Raw genomic sequence first — 19,021 nt, forward strand, 5'->3', positions numbered from 1 at the left:
ATAAGTAAATACATTGGGTGGTATGTGAGTGATTACAAATGAATTAACTGAAGTGTAAGACTCTATGGAGAGCTTAAGTAGTATAATCTTTCAGAAAGACTAGGTCAAAGCTCAACAAAATCAATACCAGGAAATGGGGTCAGCCAAATGGGGGGTAAGAGGAGAGATGTAGATGAATAAAGTAGGGAAAGGTGGGAGAATGTAGTTAAGAATTCATTGTATTACAGCAAAATTAAGAAAAGGAAAAGGGTGAGTCAAATTGGGGGGTGAGAATGTTGGAAGGGGGTGACCCTGATGAAGATGCATTGTATTCATAAACTGCTTTGTTATATGGCACCTCCTTTGTACAATTACTAAAAGATAAAACTTTTTTAATATTAAAAAAAGTATAAGAAAGTAAAAATAAAGGTGTCAACAGAACCAACCATCCAATTAAATTCTGTCCTAAAGATGTACCCGCATAAAAATGAAATGAGGAAGTGGCATTGTGGCTCAAGCAGTAGAGCGCTGGCCTTGAGTTGAAGCATGCAGGGACAGCGCCCAAGCCCAGAGTTCAAGCCCCATGATCAACAACAACAAAAAAGATAAAAATGAAATGAGACAAGTATAAGAATATTATTGTGACGGGCACTGGTGGCTCATGCCTGTAATCCTAGCTATTCAGGAGGCTGAGATCTGAGGATCATGGTTCAAAGCCTTCCTGGGCAGGAAAGTCCATGAAACTCTTACCTCCAATAAACCTCCAGAAAACCGGAAGTGGTGCTGTAGCTCAAATGGTAGAATGCTAGCCTTGACCTGAAGAACTGAGGGACAGCGCTCAAGCCCAGAGTTCAAGCCCACGACCAACAACAACAGCAAAATTGACAAAAAAAAAAAAAAGGATTATTTTTGTGACATTAAACTGTAAAAAGGTTGAAAATAACACAAATAGCTGTTTAGTCTAAGGGCTTTGGTCATGCTCAATTGGTAGAATAAAGCCTATCAAGTATGAGACCTGAAGTACAAACCTCAGTCCTATCATAAAGAGAAACAAATAGTATATGTTGGAGGCAATGGTAAATTCAACATAATAAAGTTGAATTCTGCTGCAAAGTATAGGAAAGAGTTCTATTTATGGATATAATACAATCTCCAGTATGTTTTCGATGAAAAATATATAGTAGGCCTTGATAGATAGTTCAGTGGTAAAGCATGTGGTTAACATGCAATAGCCCTTGGCTTCAATTTCCTGAACCACAATTTTTTTTTTTAAACTTCAGCATGAACAACAATGAGAATAATAGCTTTTGGATTAAAAACAAAGAGATGAAACATATAATACTATACTGATACTGTACTACAGTATTTGTGCATACATCTGAATAACCTTTATTTCAAAATTGAAACATTATAAAAATGAATTAGAAACTAATGAAAATGACTAGAATTATATTAGAAACAAGGAGTAGGAAGTATAGCCTAGTGGCGGAAGTCTTACCTGAGACACAGGAGGCTATGGGTGTGATCCTTAGTACTGTCAATAAATAAATAAGATTCTCTAAATATATATTTTCACACATTTTAACTTTTGATCTATGGAATTACATTACATTCTCAAATAATAAACCTAAATCCTAAAGAAAAAACAAAAACAAAAAGCAAGTTCGGTAATTAGAATTGAAAACTAAATTAAAATAAGCTAGTCATATTGGAAACAACCATCCTAAGGCATGATCTCAAGGGACCGAGTAAAAAATACCAGCTTCATGACAATTCATGTTTGGTGACACCTTCTGCAAAACCAAATTTCATTTAGCAGTCTATCACTAGTAGAAAAAAATGGTACATTATTTTTGAAACTATGAATGCTATAGGATGATAGCTAAATACAATAAGGTTATTGGGAATTAACAGTATGAAGAGAAATTATAATAATAAAATCAAGTAGGTTAGATCTCATAATTCAATGTTAAATTTGAAAGTAAACAATGTGGTGCTAAACAGTGCAATCATTTAGCATTAGTAAATTCACATTTTTTTTCACCAAGTTGCCCAGACTGAGGCTCATATTTCAGTGTTCCAAGCAGTGGGAACAACATCCCATACTAATGAAAATTTTCATACTTGGAAATTTGGGGGAGGGCTGGTACTAGAATTTGAACTCAAAGGCTTTGCACTTAATCTATTTGCTCATATGGAGCTCTATCATTTAAGTCAGATCTTAGCCTGGCTTTTGTTGTTTATTTTGAAGATGAAGCCTCACAGACTTTTCTGCCCAGGCTGGTTTAGAAACATGATCCCTCAGGTCCCTCCCACATGAGTCACATGCTCTGGCTAATCTTTCAAACATAAATTTCCTCATTCTGCCCACCAGAAGGGCCTAAGTTTTGCCATGTGAAAATTCGGCACATATATGCACTCACAAAACTCAGATTTTGGTTACTAAATAACATTTTCCACTCCAAGAAGCCAGAATTCCTTGGGAAAATGGCTAATCTAAGCTGGAGGCAAGAAACAGAAGAGTCTAAGACATCTTGAAGTAGAAACTAAGATGATGTTCAAAAGCTTAAGGTATTGCCTAGTGGGATATTCCTATAAGCCCAGCCCTCAGGAGGCTAAAGCAGAAGAATTTGAGGTCAATCAGAGCTCAACAAGTCTCAAACAGAACAAAGTAATGGGGACATGTCAAAATTCCAGAAGCCAGCTTTTAAAAAAAAAATCAGCTACAATTTCTAGCTCTGAAAATTGCAGTCAGTGAAAAGGAAGGATTTGTTTTGTGTTTATAGGCAAATGCTGGATGATAAACATAAGTGGAAAGGTAAAATTATAAAGTTACCATTTAGGGCTGGGAAGGTAGCTCATTGATAGAGTGCTTGCCTTGCATGCTTGAGGCCCTGGGTTCAATTCCTCAGCACCACCTAAACAGAAAAAGCTGGAAGTGGCACTGTAACTCAAGTGATAGAGTGCTATCTTTGTGCTGAAGAGCTGAGGGACATTGCTCAGCCCCAGCGTTCAAGCCCCATGATCAACGAAAGAGAGAGAGAGACAGAGAGACAGAGAGACAGAGAGAGACAGAGAGAGAGAGAGAGAGAGAGAGAGAGAGAGAGAGAGAGAGAGAGAGAGAGAGAGAGAGAGAGAGAGAGAGAGAAAATTATCATTTGGCATTTTTCATGAAATAGCTGACCAAAGCAAAGATAATCAATGGAAGCTAAAAATCACTCAACAAAAGAGAGACATTGGTCATTGGATAAAAAGTTTCAGTTGCTGCCATGAGTGGTTCAAGCCAAATGAAGTTTGAAGCCAGATTGGGCAGTAAAGTCCAAAACACTCCATCTCAAAATAGCTAGCAAAAAGCTGAGCTAGATGTGTTGCTCAAAGTGGTAAAGTGCCAGCCATTAGCAAGTAAGCTAATTGATTTCAAGCCCTAGAACTAGGGGGGAAAATGTTTCAGCAGACTCCAGTAGCCCATACCTATTATTCTAACTACTCAGGAGGCCAAGATCTGAGACTCATAGTTTGAAGCAAGCCCATATAGATAAATCCAACTCTTCTCTCTGACCAACAAATAACCAGACATAAAACACCAGCTGTGAGCAAAAAAGCTGAGTAACAATAAGCGGTACCCAGTACTGGCAAAAAAAAATTCACTGACAAAGGAAAGTAAGTTCTGCTATTTGACATGGTAGCTTCCAAAATAGCTCAAAGAATTTTTAAAGTCTCAACACAAAAAAGGCAAATAGGAGACACCAGTGGCTCATGCCAGTAATCCTAATTACTCAGGAGGCTGAGATCTGTGATGTGAAGATTATGGTTTGAAGCCAGACAGGCAAGAAAGTCCATAAGATTCTTATCTCCAATAAACTAGTAAAAAAGCTGGAAGTGGGGCTGTGGCTTGAGTGGCAGAGTTTCAACCTGAGCAAAAAAACTCAGGGAGAGTGCCCAAGCCCTGGATTCAAGCCCCAGTATTCACAGTACTCACACAAACACACACACACATACAAAAAACACACATGTATATGCACACACATGCATACACATACAACATACATGCATACATACACACATACATACACACAATAAAGGAATAAAGGAAAGAGAAGAAAAGAAAAATAGTTGCTTATTGCCTGATTTTATCATTCCACAATGCACACATGTATGGAGACATCACAATATATCCCATAAATATATGGAATTATTGTCAATTGAAAACAAAAATAAGCCAGGCATTAGTGGCTTACACTTGTAATCCTAGTTACTCAGGAGGCTGAGATCTGAGGATTGAGATTCAAAGCCAGCCTGGGTAGGAAAGTCAATGAGACTCATCTTCAATTAACCAAAAAGGCTGGAAGTGAAGTTGTGGCTCAAGTGGTTGAGTTCTAGCCTTGAACACAAAAGCTCAGAGACACGACCCAGGTCCTGAATTCAAGTCCCAGGATCACCACAAATGGAAAAAAAAACTTTGAAAAATAAAAATAAATTTTGTAAACTTGATTTTCATATGGTGTCAATTCATGCCTCCTTCATGGTAATACATGAAGCCCACAGCACTACCTGTGAAGTTTCTCACCAAACAGGTTTCATTTCAGTTTAATCAAACCTTAAGTTCTTTACAACTTCCAGGTGCAGGAGACAGAGACCAAGCCAAGAGACACTAAGAGGAAACCATCAGACAAATCCAGAATACAAGAGGTTTTTAAGTAGCATGATCGCCTCTGCTACAAATATACTTGGGAGAAGGGAAGAAGAGAAATGGCTGTTCTAAAAAAGGAAATTCTTAACTGGATTTGGAAAAAATACTGGATCTTTACACAAATTAGAGAAGAAGACATTTGGGGAACAAATAAGGAACTTCAAACGTAGACAGGAGAATCATTAGTTGCACTAGAGATATTGTGTTTTTGTCACTTTTAAGGATGTGTGTTAAAGTATTTAGAGATGAAGGCAGTTTCTTGAGGATGTAATGTAACTTCTAAATGGTTTGAGTGTGTATGCGTGTGTATTTGTGTGCATGTGTGTATAGGTGTAGTTGGCTTCTATATTCTTCAGTTCTATATCTACAAAGTCAAACAACTGTGGATCTAAACGAAGGTTACAGACCAGTGGCTCACACCTGTAATCGTAGCTACTCAGGAGACTGGGATCTGAGGATAGAGGTTCAAAGCCAGCCCAGGCAGGAAAGCCTGTCAGATTCTCATCTCCAGTTAACCACTAAAAAGCTGTGGCTCAAGAGGTAGAGTGCTAGCCTTGAACACAAATGCTCAGGAACAGAGCCAAAGCCCTGACTTCAACCTCTAAGAACGGCACCCAAAAATTCAAGAATTTCATCTCTACTGAGCATATACTATGGCTTTTTCCTGATACTATTCTTTAGACAATGTGATAAAATGATTCACTCAGCATTTACACCACATTAACTATTAGACGTTGTCTAGAGAAGATTTCAAGTTTGTAAAGGTTGAAAGTTCTATGAAAATACTGCACTATTTTATTTCAGAGACTTGAGCATTCATAGATTTTAGTATTCAGGGGAGAGGGAATCTGGAGCCAAACCTCTCAGATACCAAGGAAGGAATGCATAGGTGTGTGTGTATATACATATATATATATATATATATATATATATACATATATACACACTTTTACATATATTTATATATGAAGCAAATTTTAAAATTTTGAAATATATGTCAGGTTTTTTTTTGTTTTTTTGTTTTTGTTTTTTTTTGCTGGTCATGGGGCCTGAACCCTGGGCCTGGGCGCTGTCCCTCAGCTCTTCAGCTCAAGGCTAGCACTCTACCACTTGAGTGACAGCACCACTTCTGGCTTTTTCTGCTTATGTGGTGCTAAGGAATCGACCCTAGGCTTCATGCATGCAAGGCAAGCACTCTACCACTGAGCCACCTTCCCAGCCCTATATGTCAGTTCTTGATACTCTATTTTCTATTTCTGTATTAGTTGAAATATTTCACAATATAAGTGCAAACTTTTAAAATGAAGTTAAAATTGCAGAAAGAATTTATTATAGTACTAAATAATATAGTACTAAATTATATAGTACTAAAAAATCAGCAACTGGTTCCACAGATATTTGTTGACACATAAATATGCGTAATATATATATTCAAATAAAAATGATTTTTTCCTAGAGAATTCCCAGTATAGATTAGGTATACTAAGTAGAGAATGCAAGGGGAGCCAGGTACAATGATTTAAACTGTAATCTTAATTGCTTGGGAGGTGGAGATTCAGCATACAAGGCAAAAACAGAAAAAGAAACAAGACTCCAACTTAACCAATGGCTGGGCATAGTGGTGCATGCCTGTCATTCCCAGTTATACAGAGAAGCACAAATAAGAGGACCACAGTCCAAGTCAACCCAGGCATAATGCCCTATCTCTAACATAACCAATGCAAAAAGGAGCTGAAATGGTAGAGCACCTGCCTAGAAAGTGGGAGGCCCTGAGTTCAAACTCCAGTACTGCCAAAAGAAAATAGGAAGGAGGAGATAAACTTACCAATAATTAGAACATGATATTGATTCCTAAATAGATCGGTTCATGTTCTTACCACACTCAGCCATTTTAGAGACCTTGGTAAGTTGGTTGTAACAGCCAACCAGATTCTTGTCTTCCTAGAGATTCTCCATCTTTTTCTAGCAAGCATATACTGAAAAACATGATATTCCAAAGATGCTATTCCTTGGGAATTTCATAATGGCAGACTCAAAAACTCAGTTACATGGAAGAGTTTAAATAACTGGAGAATCACCAATTTTCTCCTGAAGAGTCAAATCTCACTGTGAAGGACCTCAACTTTCAGAATTAAAATCATCAGTGCTTCTGGACTTAATCATCTTTTTGGACAATCAGATACCTTTAAAGATGATATTTTCCTTATAAAAGAAGAGGAAGAGCTGGGTGACAGTGGCTCACACATATAATCCTATTTACTAAGGAGGCTGAATAGAAAGTCTTGAGGCTCTTATCTCCAATTAAACACCAAAAAAGCCAGAAGTGGAGGTGTAACTCAAGTACTGCAGTGCCCAGGCCCCTGAGTTCAAGCCCCAAGACCAGTACAAAAAAAAAAAAGAGGAAGAATGTGACTTGAGGCTTTTCAGAAGTGATCTCTGTGGAGTCCTAAAAGAGAGATCTCTGCTGCTTGTTCAGCCTCCTGCTGGAAATCACCTCAGTCATATGCAGATGATTTGAACTGCTCTTCTGTATTTTATGACATCATAGAGAGCACACGCATCTTATTATCAAGCAGACTCACCAACCTCCCAGCAATCATGAACCCCAGCCCTCCACCTCTCCTGCTTCTCAGTGCTCCTTTCACCAGTTCTGAACCTGGGAATGATCTGTAAACACAGGTGCAGATGCTCAGCCCTAGATTTAGAAACTACTGTTTTTACATCTTCCAATGGGATCAGACCAAAGACATGTAAAAAGGGGCTGGGTTTTTTCTCTGTGTGTGTACACATATGTGTGTACATGTGACTCTTAGCTTCGAAGGATGTTACAAGAAGCAGTGTGACTCATCCACCACTATTTCACAAGCTCCAAAGGTAAGGTGTGGCTGATTGTGTTCACATGGCATCACAAGGGGTGGGGGTGGGGTCTTTTATGAGGCAGAGACTCTGTCTGATGACCCAAAGGCAGCCTCAAGACCCAGTGGTATAGTGACCCACTGCTTCCTTGAGGACAACATCTGTTCCTACAGCACTTCCCTGAAGGAGATGCTCAAACAACAACGTTCTGGAAAACTCATCTCAGGAGGCAAAGCAGGTAGGAACAGGAAGAGGAAGTAAGGGCAGAGGAAACCAATCCAGAGGCCCATCCCTGCCTCAACCAAATGCTCCATTTTCAAATGCTCTGTTCATGGACTGACCATGTTTGCAGCAAAAAAAATTCCAAGTGAACACATAGTTTCTGTACCTTATTGTTTTGTATGTATGTCAATACTAGGGCTTGAATCCAGAATTTTGAGCTCTTGCTTGGCTTTTTCACACAAGGTTGGCACTCTATTTCTTGAGCCACACACTCCCATTTCAATTTTGCTGGTTAACTGGAGATAAAGTCTACTAAGAACACCTAGAGTGTCAACATTAAATTGAGGACAGACTGAAGAAGGCCTTGAGTTGTAAATGAAAACAGATTTTCATGTCAGGCCATGTGGAATGAATAGGATGGTAGAAGCAATGTTTAAGACTTACTTGGTTCCAGTATTCCAGATGAAGACTACAGTTGGGAAATAAAGTAGAAGCACCAACAGCCAGGTATATTAGATAATAAAGCTTTGAATTGGAATTCTTTTTTTTTTGTTTGTTTGTTTTGAAGGTCGTGGGGCTTGAACTCTGGGCCTGGACGCTGTCCCTGAGCTCTTCAGCTCAAGGCAAGCACTCAACCACTTGAGCCACAGTGCTACTTCGGGTTTTCTGGTGGTTTATTGGAGATAAGAGTCTCATGGAAGTTTCTGCCCAAGCTGACTATGAACCACGATCCTCAGATCTCAGCCTCCTGAGTAGCTAGGATTACAGGCGTGAGCCACTGGAGCCCAGCAGAGAATTCAAATTCTTTTTTAAAAGGAAAAATACAAAAAATATTTCAAAAGGGGAAAATGCTGGGTTTTGTCAGTAATAAGATTTGGGATCTGGGTGACTTTGGTTCATGCCTATAATCCTAACAACTCAGGAGGCTGAGTTCTGAGGATTGCTGTTCAAAGCCAACCTTGGCAGCAAAGTTGGTGAGACTCTTATCTCCAATTAACCACCAGAAAACAAGAAGTGATACAAGAGCGCTGTGGCTCAAAGTGGTAGAGTGCTAGCCTTGAGTGGAAGAGCTCAGGGACAGTGCCCAGGCCCTGAGTTCAGGCCCCATGACTGACACATCCTATTTTTGGTCCCTAGATCAGGACACCTATAGGTTAGTGGTGACTTACAAATTGACATGAGTTGATTTCTCATCCCAATGTCAGGTTCATATAGCCATTTAGCTACACAATATATCCACTAAAATGTCTCCTATTACTTTTCCAGTATAGTAGATGGCATCCCATTCATTCACCCCCCAGAATCCCAGAATTCTAGGAGTCAAGTTTCATAACTCCCAGTGAGTGATTTTTACCATCATTTCTGTTCTATCACCAAGGGCTATTGATCTGCTTCCCAAGCCTCTGTCTTTGGTTCGTTTCCCTGTCGGTAAATAACAATCATCAAGCTACTACCATCTCTTAACTACTCTCCTACCTTCTCTCATTTTGTCTTTGCACTCAGCCACATGATAGTTATACAGTGAAAATGTTTTACCTCCTTGCTATAAAAAGGTTCTGGTGTCACTGTCACTGATTTTAGGATAAAGATGATTTCACACTGGCTGCATAGCCTTAGTGCTTTCCTTACCTAACTCTCCACCTTTATCTTACATAGTGTCATTTGTGTTTTGAGATGTCCCACACTCTGGGACTCCACCCATCCTGCTTCCTCCAATTGTGAGTCATCCATCCTCCAGCTACTCTTCCTTTCAAAATTACATCATAATCCCTTTATGAGCATCCTCTTTGACTACCTTGTGTAGTTGAATTTCTCCATATACATTTTATATACAGTGCTTTATTCTATTCTTTCCACATTTCTCAGGGATATATTCTCATCATCAATGAAACTGAGGAAATGAAGCCCTGAGTTTCAAATAATGTATCCAAGATCACCTTAAACCTCACAAGATTTAAAATTTGTTTATTGTATCTTGTCTTCTGACCTTCCAAGTCTTTCATCTATGGCTTTAAGACCTAAAAAAAAAAAAATCAGATATCCAGGGTTGGGAATGTGGCTAGTGGTAGAGTGCTTGTCATACATGCATGAAGCCCTGGGTTCGATTCCTCAGCACCACATAAATAGGAAATGCCAGAAGTAGCACTGTGGCTCAAGTGCTAGACTTGAGCAAAAGAAGCTCAGGGATGGTGTCCAGGTCCTGAGTTCAGGTGCCAGGACTGGTAAAAAAAAAAAATCAAATATCCAAAATGGGTGCATTTTATTATAGGAAAATATCTTAGCCGGCGCCAGTGGCTCACACTTGTAATCCTAGCTACTCAGGAGGCTGAGATCTGAGGATCATGGTTCAAAGCCAGCAGAAAAGTCTGTGAGACTCTCATCTCCAATTAACCACTAGAAAACTGGAAGTGGTGCTGTGGCTCAGGCGGTAGAGCACTCACCTTGAGTTGAAGAGCGCAGGGATAGCGCCCAAGCCGAGAGTTCAAGCCCCACGACCAACAAAAAATCTTAATGTTAAGGTGACTGTCGAAACACTTGTTGTCTCTGGGGTTTTCAGTAGAGTGACCCTAATGGATATGAGGGAGAATTGACTATAGCAGTTCTTTTTTTTTTTCTTGTTCATTAATGTATTTAAAGTTATACATTGGCTTTTACGTACTGTTTTTGTGGCATTAGGGATTTTATTTCCTTTCTCTAACACTCTTAGATGTCATAAATTATTTTTATTATCAAATTGAGGGCAGGATAGAGAATTACTTACTCTTTAGCTCTATTTACCCTAATTCTAAGATGTATTGTCTTATTCTGGTCTAAGTATGTTTTAAAGTAAACATTACTTAATAATGGATTATCTTCTTTTAAACAAGTAGGACTTTATTTTGTCAATTCTTTTAAGATGGTAAGGCTATGATGAAATTGTACATGCAAAACATGGGATGGAGTCGTGGTATTCATTGAATCTTTCTTTATGATCTGCTGTGGGGGGGGGGGACTCTGTTCGGGAGCGGGGTGTTTGTTTTTGTATTTTTGCTCGTGGTAGGACTTGAATTCAGGGCCTGGGCGCACTCCCTCAGCTCTTTTGCGCAAGCCTAACACACTATGTCTTTGAGCCACAGTACCACTTCCAACTTTCTGGTAGTTAATTGGAATTGAGTTTCACAGACTTTCCTTCCCAGGCTGGCTTTGAATTGTGATCCCTAGATCTCAGCCTCCTGAGTAGCTAGGATTACAGGCATGAGCCAGTGGGCACCCTGCTTGTTTTCTGTTTATTTTGAGTAATATATATGTGTTGTATTTTCAGTTCATGATCATGCTGTTTTTTATCTCTATTTGATTTTTAGTAAAAATGCATGTTAAAACATTTGCAGGTGGGCCCTGGAGGCTCATGCCTGTAATTCTTGCTACTCAGGAGTCTGAGATCTGAGGATCACAGTTCGAAGCCAGCCCAGGCAGGAAAACCCAGGAGATTCTTTATCTCTAATCAACCACCAGAAAACTGGAAGTGGCACTATGTCTCAAAGTGACAGAGCACTAGCCTTGAGCAAGAGAGCTCAGAGACAGTGCCTAGGCTCTAAGCTCCAAGCCCCACATTAAGACAAAAAAAAAAGTGTATTCATTTTTCCTACTTATTTAATAAGAGTTGAATATTATATTTTTTGATGCATGTGTGTACGTGTTTGATGCATGTTTGTGATGAATGTACCAATGTTCTACTGGTCTTTAAACACTTAAATTCTAAAATATAATATACACATTACAAGATATGTATTGTAGTTATATAATATAACATACATATTTATATTTCAACAAAAGTGTGTGAAGCTTACAAATATATTTAAATATATACGTATATAATCACTACTAAGGTACTAAGGTCAAGAAATAAAATACGTTAATATTTTTTAAGTTAACATTCAAAAAAAATCTGACTCCAAGCTTGGCTCATGTCTATAATCCTAGCTGCTCAGGAGTCTGAACTGACAACTGCAGTTCAAAGTCACCTGGGCAGTTCCAGAAGTGGAGCCTTGAGCCAAAAAACTCAGGGATAGTGCCAAGGCCCAGAGTTCAAACCCCAGCACCAGCACATACCAAAAAAATTTTTACTCTAACCAAATTTCAAGCTTTCCTGAGCAATCTACCTTTTCCACTAAGCCTTCCATATACTTTGTGCTTCTTAGGGATTGGGAGACTCATTGTCATGTGTTACTGCTGCCATCCGTTACACTTGTTCATCTGCAGCCCTTGCCTTGCACTTTATTACTGTTCCTTTGAGATTCCCTTGTCACTTATATCTACCAAAAAACCTCCCCAGGCTTCAAATGACAATAATTCATGTATCCTCTGAACCTTCCTTCACTCCTGAAAATAACCTCTGCAGCTCTCCTCTTTGTATTGCTGCATCTTTAAAAACATATTTACCGTAAGCTAGTTTCCATATCCTCTTCATATGGTAATTATTTTATCTGTTGAGTTTAGGCTTCTTGAAAGTTGGACCAGATTACACTCTAGATTTCCCATAACTGCTGATTGGATATGAGACAAATAGTAAACATTCAATCATTTAAAGAAATGAACAGACTATCCCTTTATTCTATCTATGTTTCATCAATCAAGATAGCTGAGATTTTTGTTTGTTTGTTTCAAATATCTCTTTGTTAATTTCTTTTTCACTTTTGAGTAGTGCCATCTTGTATCAGGGCCTGATCACATTGAAATTGCGGCAGAAAGAGACAGGGAGGAGGGAAGTGAGTAAGAAGGAAAGGAAAGGAAGGAAGGAAGGAAGGAAGGAGAGGAAAAGAAAGAGAAGGGAAAGGGAAAGGACGAGCAGACGGAATGGTGCTATGCTCACATCTCCTCCCAGACAAACTAAATCAATTTCTGGAGAAGGAGTCAAGATACCCAGAGTAAGAAAGGTTGGACAAAAGGGATTGCATGAAACTGCAGAGCTTATGCATGGCAAAGGACATAGCTAGCAAGATCAATAGAAAGCCATGGATTGGGAGAAGATCTTCACTAGCCATACAACGGACAAGGGTCTCATATCTAAAATATACTTAGAACTCAAAAAATTAAATCCCCCAACAACAAATCCTCAAAAAAAAACCTGCCCAATAAATAAGTGGGCTAAAGACTTACAGAGAAACTTCTCTGAAGAGGAAATAAGAATGGCCAATAGACACATGAAGAAATGCTGAACTTCTCTGGCCATAAAAGAAATGCAAATCAAAACAACATTGAGATACCACCTCACCCCAGTTAGAATGGCTATAATCAAGAAATCTGGATGGGATGTGGCCAAAAGGGAACCCTACTGCATTGCTAGTGGGAGTCTAAACTTGTTCAACCACTTTGGAAAGCAGTATGAAGGTTCCTCAAAAGACTTCATAAAGAGCTTCCCTATGACCCAGCAATCCCACTTTTGGGCATTTACCCAAATGATCACAAACAAGACCATACTAAAGCTACCAGCACAACTATGTTTATTGCAGCATTATTTACCATAGCTAAGATATGGAACCAACCCAGATGCTCCTCAGTAGATGAATGGATCAAGAAAATGTGAGATATATATATATATAATGGAATTCTATGCCTCCATCAGAAAGAATGATATTGCCCTATTTCTTAGGAAATGGAAAGACTTGGAAAAAATTATATGAAGTGAAGTAAGCCAGGCTTAAAGAAACATAGGTCCCATGGTTTCCCTTATTTGCAATAACTAGTACATGTCTAGGACAAGCAGAAAAGGTCAAAAGCGATGTACATATGACCATATAAGATGATGATAAGTGAAATGAACCTCAAGATAGCACACAAGTGGTTTTTTTTCTTTCTTGCTATTATTTTTAACGTAGTTATAATGTACTATATGATTTTTTTGTTTCTTTGGTATGTTCCTCTCCCACAGTACCCCCCCACGACTGTAGCCCCCCACGACCGCACCCCCCCAAAAAAAAATCCAATTCATCTTTTCAAACACAAGCTTCAATGCATGTTTACTCTTTTTGTTATTGTTGTTGGTCGTGGGGCTTGAACTCTGGGCCTGGGCGCTGTCCCTCAGCTCTTCAGCTCAAGGCAAGCACTCTACCACTTGAGCCACAGCACCACTTCCAGTTTTCTGGTGGTTTATTGGAGATAAGAGTTTCACAGACTTTCCTGCCCAGGCTGGCTTTGAACTTCGATCCTCAGATTTCAGCCTCCTGAGTAGCTAGGATTGCTAGTTTATTCTTAAATCACCTCATCCAGAGAATCCACATGATCAATATAATAGATACTCAGAACAAGATGAATAGAGAGACTGAATCCCTAGAAGCTTTGCACCACAGGCCCTATTCAATAAGCTCAGCTGTTTCTTCCAGTAGGCACCTGTGCTGTAAGATGTCTTCGCACAGATGCCTTGCACTCTTTTTTCTTTGTTCCTTGGACCTGTAATTTCCCTTACTGCTTCCCCTACTCATAAACACTAGCTATTCTTCAGGGTCCTTCTCATGTTTTACATCCTTCAGAAGTATCCTAATCTTCTGTTCTTCTCTTTGTCTGAGGTTTAAATAAACATTATTTAGAATCTAGAAAATTTTTAAGAAAGTAGGAGTTATTTACTGAAGATGGAGCAGCTTGTAAATGTCAGAGCTAAGAACAGATTCAGATCTTGAAAGCTCTTGTCAGAATGCTTGTTGGTCATGATGGTCTGCCTTGCTCCTTCTCCTTGGATTCCACCCCAAGAGGGGCAGAGGCCCTTTTCTCTTGTCTTAAGCACAATGACATACCTTTACTGTGATAGCTCATTACCTGCTGCATTGGGTGGCAAAACCCAGCAAAGAGCATAGGACTCAGGAGTCAGGCAAATTCAGATGCTGGGATTGTTTTCTAACAATCTTCTCCTGGAGTTGTTCTTTGTGTGTATGGACAGAGAACAGCATTCCCTCCTTGTCACTGACATGCACATCAAACATGGAGTTTGTTGTGTTCCATTTGAATAAAGAAAAGCACCCATCTTAAACTGGGCATGGATAGGCTTCAGCAGGGGCTGTAGGAGAGCAGGCCATCAGTACAATAGAAAAGAAAAAGTGACAGTTAAGTAGAAAAGAAACCCTGCAAGCTCTATGAATAGTCTGAAGCCAGGACTGGCAGGGAAATGGCTCCCGCAGAGGCTGTCTGTTCCTGCCAGAGCAGCTCACAACAACAGGGGCCCTGAGAATTTAGGCTAGGAACAGTGGCAACGAGAGGATTAGAATCCTGTACTCCAGCCATAAGGCGCTGTTGTCCCATGTCCTTGGCAGGTTTGGAAGTGATTTCCTTTCCCTTGGCTACTGAGATGGCAGGAATTCCCCTGAATTTCTTCCTGGGTAAGATTGTTGGCAAAGGCCCCAGTGAAGGAAGGAAAGTGAGGGAAAGCAACCAGGACGAGCCATGCAGGTGGCTGCTATCTCCATTTGCAGCAGTTGGTGGCCCAGGGAAGTCATGAGTTGCAAGGCCAGACTCTTTCCCAGGCACAGCTGAAGGACACTTGTGACTGACAGCTGCTGATTGTGGGTTCCCTTGTACCCTGTGTCCTGTCACCCTGGGGATCCTCCCTCTCATACGGAGTTGCTTGTCCCCAAGAGGAAAAGATCTGTGAGAGTCAGCAGAGGATTTTAGAATTTAAAATGATTCCCATTCAGAAAAATTGGATGAGAGGGGGAAAAAAACCATTCATAACTCACTGTTACAGCTTTCCATCCAAGCCACAAGAACTAGGGCTGAGGACTTCTGCTTAGCTCTGCCATTTACAAAGCCTGTGACCCTGGATTCCATGGATATTTTCATCTTTCCTACATCAAATGAGGAAGTCACACAAAATGGCCCTTGAACATGACCCTGATAATTCTCTAGATTCAAATTTTCATTTTACAATCACAGAGTTGAGGATAAAAATCACACAGCTGTCAGATGCAGAGCGGACTGGAAACTCCCTCCTAAAATCTGGTGCTGCTTTGCCCTACCAGCACCCTAGTCCTGTGACTCATGAGTTCCAGCCGTGCTCTTACTAGGAATCCTCAGAAAAGGATCCAGTGAAAGGCCACCCCCCCAAAAAAAAATGGCAGGCTTCATAGGTGACTTTCAAACCCCAACAAGAAATCTCTACTCTCTTACCAAGGCCCCATAAACAATGAGTCAAAATACATCATCATGAGAATGATTAGTCAACTTGACTTTATATAACTTCGAACAAATGAGTAGATCTTTCATAATAACTTAACCAAAAAAAACCAGATTAGCCTGGCATCAGTGGTTCACACCTATAATTGTAGCCTCTCAGGAGGCTGACATCTGGAGGATCATGGTTTGAAGTCACCCTAGGCAGAAAAGTCCAGGCTAGAGTCATGGCTCAAGCGGTAGAGCTCCAGCCATGATCAAGACAGCTGAGTAAATGCAAAGCCCTGAGTTCAAGCACTAATACTACAAAACAAAACAAAACTTACAAACCCAATCTTGAATCTTATCATTTTCTGAGAGTCATCTCTATCAATGTGGCACACTGTGGTCTAGGGTTTTGTATGTGTCATTTTCATGCCATAATTACAGTAGCCTAGGAGGTATGTACAGTTATGACCAGACTCTTACAGATGTAGACAGAGTAGAGAGGTCACATGTCTGGGCACCCAGGGGAGGGATACAGCCAGCATCTAATCAATATCCTGATGCCATCCCAGATGCCTTTCAGTGATAGTTAGACCTGATGTCCTTGTCTGTCTTCTCTGAAGTAAGGTTTCCCAGTGGCAGAAGGATAAGAGAGAATATCCCAGTGCCAAGATTCAAGACCTAGCTCCAACATTTACTAGATGACTTTGGGGAAGTTAACTATATGCATGACCATGCCTTATCTAGAAAGTATTATAGACTATTGGGGAAGTTAACTATATGCATGGCCATGCCTTATCTAGAAAGTATTATAGAATATTGGGGAAGTTAACTATAAGCATGGCCATCCTTATCTAGAAAGTATTATAGAATATTGTTCACAAGGTTATAAACATTAGAGAATACATGTGAAGTGCTCAGTGTCATGCAAACTTCATAATAAATAATCTCAATAACAATTACCATTGTGGTAATAGTTGGACAGCATGGCTGTGGTGAGCCCCAGCCAATTGCTGGCTTTTTTAGCTCTTAGCCCTCCAGAATATTCCCTTAGCTTCCTGTAAAAGCAAACACAATCCCAAGATGTAAAAGATGTAAAAGACCAGCAACTACCCACATGCCACGGAGGTGGGCACATGGACAAATTGGGAAATGATGCCAACCTAAAGGCTGTGGCCCTTTCAGTCACGTTGTGTGTTCCTCAATAGACCTTGAATGCTGATTCCCTGTGAATTCCATCCTCTAATTTGTTTAGAAAGACCTTGCCCTATTTACCTGTGTTGACCTCAGTGATCCAAATGTACTAAGTTGGGGTTGTACCAGCTGTGTATGCCTTGAGTTAAAATAGTTTTAAAGATAAATGACATTTTTCAATCTTTGTGCCTTAAAAGCCAATGGAACTGAATGATCTCCATTGTTTTTATTTATCTGACATAAAAGAAGTGGATGAACTTCACAGCACCATCTTGAGCCACACTTCCATATATGTTTTCTAATTGGAGATAGGAGTCTCTTTGATCTGCCCAGGCTGGCTCCAAGCAGTGTTTCACAGCTCTGAGCTTCCTGAGTAACTAGAATGATAGGCACAGCATAGCAGCACCTGGCTCCTCTATTCTTATTGCGTTGCTTCCTCATTTCAGTGAGAATACCTTCTCACTTTTCCACTTCTGGTTCTTGTGGATAAGCTATGGTTTATGTGTGTATCTCCCAGCTAGACTATAGGCCACTTGAAGACAGAAGCACTTCCTTATCGCCTTGGTGTCTCCCCATCTGTTAAAGAAGGTAGAAACATTTTCATGCTAGCTACTTGGTTTACTTTACTCTTTTATGTTTTTATATATTCATCATTGTGAATTGCAAGCAACCAAGACATTGACATATATGATGAATAGGAGCACGTTTGACAATTTCAAACGTTTTTATTCTTTATCAGGTTGAATGCATTATTACTTTTTGACATGGTCCCTAGTGATATTTATTACATCCTCTGCAAAGCACAAAACACTGGCTCACTCTCAGATTCAATGTGGAGGTAGATAAGCTATTAACCGTCATGAGCCTTCTTTTTCATGCTTACTGTAATATCTTCTCTTTTTGGAATTGTAATTGCAGGTGGTAATCAGAGAACTTAAGAAAGCCCAGGAGAATTTTATGGCATTCCAGACCAAACACGGACCAGCCAGGGGAAAGCAAGAAGAAGAACCGGAAACACAGAGTACCCTACTGGAAAGTTATTCCTGAAGAGAGACAATGGTAAGACCTTCCACCAAAAGTTATAGAGGGTCCTCCCATTAACTAAAAAGTAATTTTATCCAGGTACAGTACCTCAAGCCTGTAATCATAACCACTTTGGAGGCAGAGATCTGAGGATAGCAATTCAAGACCAGTCTAGGCATAAAAGTTTGCAAGACTTCACAGAAATTAAAGAACACATAGTGAACAAATGCAGCAGTGGTATTTACTAGACACTATGTTGAAAATTAACTACGTGACTTGCAGGTGAGGATGGGAGGGAAAAACTGGGAGAGAGAGGGGGGAAAGAGAGAGAGAGAGAGAGAGAGAGAGAGAGAGAGAGAGAGAGAGAGAGAAAGAGAAGGGGTGACATTGTCCCAAAAGAAATGTACTCTACCCGATTTATGTGACTGTAACCCCTCTGTATACCACCTTTATACTAACAATTTTTAAAATATTTACAAAAAAAGTTTGTAAAAATTCCATCTCAACCAATGGCTTGAAGTGGTGGCACGCACCTGGATAAAGCATCATGTCTTGGGCACAATGCTACACATCTGTCATTCCCAACTACCTAAGAAGCACAAGTAGGAGGACCACAGCCCAGGCTGACCCTAGGCATAAAGGCAGACACCACCTCAAACATAACAAAGTAGGCCATCTGCCTTACAAGTAGGAGGCCTTTGAGCTCAACCCTCGGGATTGAAGTGGGGAAAAAAGAAAAAGAAGATTTATTGGTATGGTTTTTAGAACTTGTACACAACATAAGCATCCTACAAGCCACAGTCATTAACACTGTCACTGTTTTCACCATGCCTTCTCTCTTGGAAGCTCCCCTCCCTTCCTCTGAATCTTCTCCCACCTGGCTTCTCTAAATTAATTTTTGAAACCAGAGATGCTGGTTTAGGGCAGTGGTTGCTT

General features: G+C 40.0%; 1 protein-coding gene across 2 annotated transcripts in view; it reads left to right on the plus strand.

The window, feature by feature from the left end:
• Positions 1 to 7,250: 7,250 nt before the first annotated feature.
• Cdyl (chromodomain Y like) overlaps positions 7,251 to 19,021 on the plus strand; it is a 226,175-nt gene continuing 214,404 nt past the window's right edge. The window contains exons 1-2 of one of the 2 annotated variants that reach the window (XM_070024675.1): positions 7,251 to 7,543; positions 17,981 to 18,121. In XM_070024675.1, the coding sequence (XP_069880776.1) occupies positions 18,119 to 18,121 (3 nt within the window). In that variant the 5' untranslated portion in view covers positions 7,251 to 7,543; positions 17,981 to 18,118. Of the gene's footprint in view, positions 7,544 to 7,646; positions 7,764 to 17,980; positions 18,122 to 19,021 lie in introns of those variants that run through there. The other variant, XM_070024674.1, reaches the window with a different exon arrangement.

The sequence above is a fragment of the Dipodomys merriami genome, unplaced genomic scaffold (assembly GCF_024711535.1).
Source record: "Dipodomys merriami isolate MVZ:Mamm:240054 unplaced genomic scaffold, mDipMer1.0.p SCAF_16, whole genome shotgun sequence".
NCBI lineage: Eukaryota > Metazoa > Chordata > Mammalia > Rodentia > Heteromyidae > Dipodomys > Dipodomys merriami.